Source organism: Ceratosolen solmsi, unplaced genomic scaffold, assembly GCF_000503995.2.
Source record: "Ceratosolen solmsi marchali unplaced genomic scaffold, CerSol_1.0 scaffold30, whole genome shotgun sequence".
Lineage (NCBI taxonomy): Eukaryota > Metazoa > Arthropoda > Insecta > Hymenoptera > Agaonidae > Ceratosolen > Ceratosolen solmsi.
Window position 1 is genome coordinate 6,668,426 of NW_011948421.1, and position 8,361 is coordinate 6,676,786.

The 8,361-nt window shown below is 20.6% G+C and overlaps 3 protein-coding genes across 6 annotated transcripts in view; 1 reads left to right on the forward strand and 2 right to left on the reverse strand.

Moving 5' to 3' along the window:
* Positions 1 to 874, reverse strand: part of LOC105361461 (ras-specific guanine nucleotide-releasing factor RalGPS2-like) — a 7,307-nt gene extending 6,433 nt beyond the window's left edge. The window contains exons 1-3 of the mRNA XM_011498640.1: positions 736 to 874; positions 433 to 629; positions 107 to 344 (exon numbers count right to left, since the gene is read on the reverse strand). Coding sequence (XP_011496942.1) covers positions 107 to 344; positions 433 to 629; positions 736 to 810 — 510 coding nt within the window. The 5' untranslated portion in view covers positions 811 to 874. The remainder of the gene's footprint in view (positions 1 to 106; positions 345 to 432; positions 630 to 735) is intronic.
* Positions 875 to 3,567: 2,693 nt separating this feature from the next.
* LOC105361679 (H/ACA ribonucleoprotein complex non-core subunit NAF1) lies at positions 3,568 to 5,738 on the forward strand. The gene is made up of 7 exons (XM_011498929.1): positions 3,568 to 3,732; positions 3,914 to 4,166; positions 4,371 to 4,488; positions 4,555 to 4,823; positions 4,975 to 5,123; positions 5,199 to 5,592; positions 5,687 to 5,738. Exons 1-7 carry the CDS (start codon positions 3,636 to 3,638, stop codon positions 5,736 to 5,738), a joined length of 1,332 nt encoding a protein of 443 aa, XP_011497231.1. The 5' UTR covers positions 3,568 to 3,635.
* A 123-nt stretch (positions 5,739 to 5,861) lies between these two features.
* On the reverse strand, positions 5,862 to 7,673 carry Rfk (Riboflavin kinase). Of its 4 annotated transcripts, none has more exons than XM_011498643.1 (5): positions 7,539 to 7,673; positions 6,438 to 6,528; positions 6,216 to 6,364; positions 6,051 to 6,153; positions 5,862 to 5,983 (listed from the first exon to the last, which is right to left on the reverse strand). In XM_011498643.1, the coding sequence occupies exons 2-5, from the start codon at positions 6,526 to 6,528 to the stop codon at positions 5,880 to 5,882; spliced, it is 447 nt and encodes a 148-aa protein (XP_011496945.1). In that variant the 5' UTR covers positions 7,539 to 7,673; the 3' UTR covers positions 5,862 to 5,879. The 4 variants fall into 4 exon arrangements, with proteins under 4 accessions (XP_011496945.1, XP_011496944.1, XP_011496947.1 ...); XM_011498642.1 differs by having other exon boundaries at positions 6,438 to 6,537; XM_011498645.1 differs by lacking the exon at positions 7,539 to 7,673 and adding an exon at positions 7,240 to 7,272 and having other exon boundaries at positions 6,438 to 6,537.
* Between the last annotated feature and the right edge of the window lie 688 nt (positions 7,674 to 8,361).

Genomic DNA, 8,361 nt, shown 5'->3' on the forward strand with positions numbered 1-8,361 from the left:
ACATAATAATATAATAATATAATATAATAATAATAACATAATAATATAATAATATAATAATAATAACATAATAATATAATAATATAATAATAATACTTATACAAACATGATTAAATCGTCTAATAAAACTAACAACATTTGGAGCAATTGTAAGTTTATTTTTTTTATTCCATGAACAACTAGATAATTCTTCAGCTCGAATGCATTTGAATATACTTATATCTAGCAATGTTAATTGTGATGCTAGATCTTCAGCTTGAATTTCAATAGCAAGTTTAGCATTTGATACAGGTGAACTAATATTACAATGTGCAGGCAAAGAATTTGATTTATATACCACAGACCTTGAATTTATAAACAAATAAGAAATATGATTTATAAAATATAGTTTTAATACATTAATAAATTATAAGTATTTAAACAAACACATACCCATAATTATCATAACAATTAGATATTGTAGATGGTATCAATTCGGAATACTTCCTATATGTCCTACATTTTTCCATATAATCTTTAGGGTCTTTCACATTTTTATCATTTAAATTTATACTATTAGATAGCAACAATCCACTAAAGGAATTTAAATCTGCTGCATAGGATATATCAGAGCAATTACTGCATCCATACTTAAAATCAAAATATAAAATATTAGATGTTAATATTTTAGTTACAATTAATTAATTTTAATGGCTTCCATACAATATAATAAAAAATACAATAAACAAGTTATACCTCAATCAGATGTGAAGAAGAAACTGACTCAATAGATAAGTCATGTGGCATAGAATTATAATGCAAATCAGCCATTAAGCTTAATCACTCAAATGGCATATCCCATCCCCTATCAAACTTTAATATATTTTTTAATTTCAAATGCTATTATAAACCTATTATTTCTATTAAAAAAAGACTATTTTTTGCAGAGATTATTTAATTTTATATCTTCAAAAAATAAACAGGGTTAAATAATTTTATTTCAATTGTAAAATAAAATTTTCGTTAGGTTTTATTAATTAAATACAATTGCATGTGTATATATGTAACGTATAATTGAATGTCAATGTGACACAGAACGCAACAGCATACACGCATGTATATTTAACAAGCATATATTTAAAACTAACAAAACACAATATAAACTGTTTCCAAACTTAAAAACTTATAAAAATAAATGTAATAAAATGTTGCTGAATATTTATGTTAATAGTTTACCATTAAATATAAGTTTTTCTTGTAAACCAATTGAGAATTACTCTTTTATAATTATGTTAATAGTTTACCATTAAATATAAGTTTTTCTTGTAAACCAATTGAGAATTACTCTTTTAATTTACCAAAGTCTAGAAAAAACGTAAAAGATAGACGATCCATTATGAAATTTGTTTTTATAAACAAATCACTACACAGGTATAAATAAACAATAACTTTATATTACATAAAATTTATATAGCACTGTTCAACTTGGATAGTACGTTTTTTAAGATAAGCACAATCAATGTATAAGCTTATTGGTTCTCGATAATCAGCCTAATATAAATTCAAAATGTAATAAGAAACAAAAATAAAAATTTTTCCAAAAAAAATAATATGGGAATGTTAATAATTTGTCATTTGAAACATTATTTTTCCTAAAAAAAAATATTGTATTTTTGTTTATCTTATTAAAAAATAACATACACTAATTAAAATTTATTACTATCGCTAGTTAATCACAAATGCCAATATTCATCATATTAATATTTGAATAAAAGATAATAATAAAATTAGTAATTATTTTCAGATAATATTTCAATTGAATCAAATATAAAATTGTATATTTAAAAAATAATTATTTAAATATAAAAATTAATGTTTTTAAGTTCATTATAGCTTACGAATGAAAAAATATTTTATAATTTTTTTAATCAAATATCACAAACTATAATGTATTAAACTACTTTATTGTTTAAATTCTCTGTAAAATCAATATTAATTTTCAGTGTTTTGTGAAAATCGATAAACATATACCTTCATTTTCATACTCATCAAATCAAAAAACATTTTTATCTAAGATTTTAAATGTTACTCGATTCTTACGTTTTTAAGTTTTCTTTTGCCCCAAAAGGGCTATTTACGAGTTATAGATACATTACTATGGATTTTTCTATTATTATATATGAAATTTCTCACCAATCATTTTTCTTCAATTTTTTTTTATTTTAAAGACTTCATGTAAAAATATCTTCTTAATTAATTTTTACTAATACAATTACTTTTTTTTAATAAAAATATTTATTGTTATTATAATTATTGTTATTATGTTATTATTTTTTATATGTAATTGTTTTAAACTAAAAATAAAATGATTGATTATAAGTTTATTTGAATTTTGCATTCTAGAGTTTCATTATTGTAAATTAATAATACGAAAATAATGTTAAAATATAAGATTATGGTGACTTATTTTGATAATATAATGCGAATATTTACGAATTAAAAATTGTTTACTGAAAATTAAGAAATAATATTTAAGATTAATTAAAAAAGAAAAAAAATAACTTCTTTATTTTTATCCATAAAACATTATTAGTGAAAATTAAACTGAATATTTTATATAATCGTATACGTATATAAGGATAACGATAAAAATATAATGAATAAAAAAGTTTAAATTTAAATCTAGGCTATATATATATATAATATATAATATGTATAATTTGTACTAAGATTATTCATTAAATGCAAAATATTCATAATGTATTTTTTCAATAAATCATACTTATAAAATTTGTTATAGAAGATCTACTTAATAAAATAATACATATATAAAATTTTATAAAATTTTTGTAAAATATTTTTGTAAAATTAAAAATTTATTTTAGAAAAATGGAATTACATAATAAATTGAATATTTTTATAGATATATTCTTATAACATAATAATTTACTAAATATGTACGATTATGTATTGATTTACAATTTCTATATTTTTTTATAATATATACTAGGATACAATTAAAATTGAATTTTTCTTGCAAATATTAGCTGCAAAAAATGGAAGTTTCATAGGTTCAATTATAAAAAATGTTTGATCATTCATACTATATTATAAAGAATAATGTTAAAAACTCTTGAAACAACTATTTAACAATTTTTTACAATAAATAATTATAAAGCAATTTTATTAAGAGTGCGATTAATATATACATATATATTATATACCAGAAAAATATACCTATATTGAATATTTATTATGCTACTTGCTATGTCGAGGGATGCAATTACGCATGCGCAGTATATAATGAAAACTAAGTTTTTATACAAAATTTTTTTAAAAAATTGCTATAAAAGCTTAGTGAAAATGAATTAGAAAGCACTTATGCAAAAATGCAGAGGAATAAAAATATAACAATTAAAAATTGATGAGCATTATTTTCTTTTTCTATTTAATTAATCAAAGATCATGATTAAATTTTATTTATAAAAGATGAAATTAGAAGTGCATGACTTATAATTTAAAGCATTTCTTTTTTATTTTGCCTATCTATTGCTTAAATTTTATTTTTATGCTTTACATTCAATCACCTAATGCTAATAGTTCTGAATTCCAACTTATCTATACAATTACAAGATTGATTGTTTAAAGAAGCAATTATGATTAAAAATCATCATAGTACAACAAATAATAAAATCAGTGATTTAATATCAAATCAGAATATTGATAAAACAAGAGAAGACCCTTATTTCAAAGGTAGTGATAAAAATTCATTAATTATTATTATAATATTTTTACATTATATTTAGTTTTGTTAAATGTAAAAATAAACGGCCTTTATTTTTCTTGTTCTTATACAAAATTATTTTCTTAATAAATTAAAAATATTAAATTTATTAATCACAATCTTTTAATAAATTATTTAACATATATTCAGATAAACATACGCCTCTTCAAGTAATTGCTCAACAATATGATAGTTCCAATTCTGATGATGAAAATAATACTGAATTCATTAAAGAAGTTTCAAATAAAAATGATTATCGAACGAAACACAATTTGATGCTTACAAGTGATGAATCATCTGATACTGAAAATGATTCAAGTAGTGAATCAGACAATACTTCTAATTGTAGTAACTATATTAAAAGTATTATTAATGATAATTCTGAAAATGAAAATGAAGATATGTAAGGAAAAAATATTAATAATCTTAATATTTATATTTAAGAATATCTAAATTAAAAATAAAATTTTTTTATCTATATGTACATATTGAACAAACAAATTAAATTTAATATTAAATTTATTGTATAAATAAAATTAGAATATCAATATATTAAAACATGTCAATGGTTTTAAATACAAATATAATATAAATTTTTAATATACAGATGTAAAGAAAATAAAGTAAGGAAAGTTTTTAAACCAAAAGGAGAATTTGATGATCTTCCACCAATTGAAGATTTAAAAATTAGTGTACCCGAAGTTCTTTGTGATCCAGTAGGAGAGGTAATTCCAATATAATTAATAAAAATTGCTATTTGTCTAAATTAATTTTTGAATGCTTGTTTTTAGGTTGCTTGGACTGTTGAACAAATGGTTGTCGTTCGTCCTAAGATTGGTAAACCAACACTTAATTTAGATACTATTTTATTTATTGAAAGAGGTCAAAGAGCTCTTGGTCATATCTTTGATGTATTTGGTCAAGTTTCTGAACCATATTACTGTGTAAGGTTTAATAGCGCAGATCATATTTTAAAATGTGATATTAAAATAGGTATGACCGTTTACTATTGCCCAAATACAGAATATACATCACTAGTCTTCTTAAATGAACTTACAAAGTAAGATAGTAATAAAATAAATGTTGAAAATATTTATAATTAAAAATAAGCTTTTATGATATTATATCAATATATCTTTTAAAAATGTACTTAAATTTTATAGTTCATGAAAAAATAATTAAAGATATTAAACAGATAAAAATAATTACAGGATGAAAGCTGTCGATGAAAATGGAGATGAGGAACCTCAGTTTTCAGATGACGAAGAAGAACAAGCTTATTTAGCAAATTTAAAGAAACAATCTAATAATGATAAAATAAAAGAAGGAAATTGTGAAATACCAAAAAAACGCAGACGAGGTAATAAAATTCTTTATTAGATTATTTTTATCTTATATAAATTTTAATATACTAATATTTTTTAACATGATTAAGGTTGTCAATCTAACAATCTGTGGAATAATAATAAGAAACGTGAAGTAAATATTTATTCACAAAATTCAAAATCAAGTTATAGCTCTAAACAACCATGGTCTAAATTAGGGTATCAACAACAAAATCTATGGCATCAATATAATTCATTTCCAAATAATCAATGGATATCTCAAAATTTATCATATAACCAAATACAAGCATTTAATGAATATGAAGATCAAACATTTCTACAACAAATAGATATTCCAAATATAAAGCTAACACAAATGCAATGGAATCGACATTATCAATTGCCACAAATGAATATTGTATCTTTTCAAGGATTTTCACAAACATTAATCCCACCTTTCACTTTATCACCGCCACCGCCACCGCCACCACCACCACCACCGCCACCACCACCACCACCACCACCACCACCACCACCACCACAATCACTACTACCACCATCACCAGCTACACTACTTCCACTAACACTACCACTACAGCTACCATCATCAATGTCAACACCACCACACTAGTACCTTTCAATTTAAATAAATAGTTTAGTTCATATTATTTCATTGATTCTACCAACATAAGTTATTAAAAAATATTGATAATATCTATATACTACATAAATTGTAAAATGTTACATTTATTATTACACAGATATAAATTTTTTCTTATTGATGAGAATTTTTAACTGTTTAAAAATGGGTCTTCTTTATATTTTATCATATTTGATTCATCAAGACATCTTTTAGCTATTTCTATATCATTTTTAATTGCTTTTATCAAATCATCTGTTACAAATGAATGAAATAAATTAAAAATCGTTATTTCGTAAGTATATTATTACTTTATAATTACCAATAGAATTAAAATTTAATTCTGGTCTAATGTATCTCAATACTATAATTTTTAAAATCTTATTATAAAAATCATCTTCAAATTTATGGAGTAAATGTATTTCCTAAAAAAAAAGATATTAAATTTATTTTCTTTTAATATTGAACAAAATAATTGATTATTAACCATTGATTTTTTTTCATTTTTATAAAATGGATTCCAACCAATACTCATAACCATTTTATAAATTTTTCTTTCTAAGCATGCCCAACCAAAATAAATTCCAGTCTCAAATTCAATTGGAAGCGTTTCAACAATTTCTTCAGATAAATTAGCTGCAATTAAATTTAATAATAAATTAATGAATTTAATACATTAATAAAATATTAAATAAATTCATATAAATACCTGTTGGACATCCTAATGATTTAGATCCTCTACAAAAGCCAGATACTACTTTTCCAGATACATAAAAAGGCAAATAATCCTTGGAAGTCATCTGCAATCACTGGATTTAAACTTTATTTTATGTACTTTTTTTCTTATAATTTTGATTATATATATCCCTGTATTACATTTGTTATAAAAATTATTTTCAATCTATGATGCCAAAGTGTTTTCTACAATAATAAAAAATTATTTTAGAAAATTTTATCTACGTATCTCAAAAATATTTTAAGAATTAATACTGGTTACGTGTAAAGTTAATTACAGCAACAAATAAAATATTCTTTCATAGACATATTTAAATGTTTATAAGATGTTACTTTTTATTAAAAAATTATCAAATGAAGCATACATAATATATTCTGATGAAGTAATATCTAATAAATATAATATAGATAATAAAATAAGCATTTAAGTTTTTTACTAATTTAATAATTGCAGTTATTATTGAATAATATAAATACTATACAAAATTAGTATAAAAAATAAAGAAATTTAGTTTGATCCAATTGGTTTTATATTTGATTGTATAGGGTATTATTGTAAATATATATTATAAAATAAAATTAAAATCTGAATAAAAATATAAATAACTACTACTATCTACGATACAATGCTTTATCAAAAATATAAGCAAATTAACACGAATAAAATAAAATGAATGTATCAATTTAATTAATTCGAATAATGTTTAAAGTGTTTTTAGTATATTAATATTTGAAATAATATGAATTGATTTATGAAGAATCATTTAAATACTTACATTCATTGCTAGTTAATATCAATTACATATATTTACAATAGTTATTATTTGTACGAATACATTTTGAAAATAAATATTTAAGATAAAAATTGTATTTTTAATTTATCTGATTATATAAATGGATTTTACAGAAAAATTAATACAGAAATAAATATTTTAATTTTTAATTTGTATTTAAAATTTATACAACCGAACTATTTATCTATTCTTTTATTATATATCTTATTAAAAACAAAAATATTTATTATAACATTCCCTGTTTATTACTAAATGCATTCAATTATTTTATCGAAAATTACATTTTCTTAGTAATGTAGCAATTCACAGCTGATTACGTATGATAGTTAATCACAATATATTTCCTTTATCCTTAGATCTATATAACTAATTTCATAATATACGACGTATCTATAACATAATATTTTAATAATAAATTTTTATAATTCAAATAAGAATGTAAAATATATTTTCTATTTCAATCATTTGATTTTGTACACAACAAACAGTAATAAACAGTAGCAAACTGAAAGATACGAATCAACTATAGATTTATATCAATTAGTTCGACTTCTCAGGATGGTGCAATAATAATAATCATCAAAAATTTTACAAATATTTGATAAAATTTTAATTAAATATTAAAAGCCCGAATAAAATACATTTTAACTTAAAATAAGTAATGAAATTAAATATTGTATTCTCATTTTACAATTTAGAATAAAAATAATTTTATTAAATGTGCATAAATTATCGTTTTTTGAAAACATTCATTGTCATTAGCTTTAGTAAAAAAAATTTATGAAATAAATACAATAATATAATTTTAGACTTAAAAAAAATGTTTGAAAAAAACGTTATAGAAAAATTTAATATGCATGATTAAAATACTATTAATATATTATACTATTTAACTATATACCATTTAATTTAAGTACAATCACAATTTTCAAAAGAAAATATAAAAATCAAAAGAATAAATATTGTAATAATATGAAATTAAATTACAAAAGTATTAATTGTGATTTTTTAAAATATTTTAACCTATATTTTATTTTTTATTTAAAGTATAAATCTAGTAATGAAAAAAAAGTAAATAAAATAAATGATATAAATAATCATATA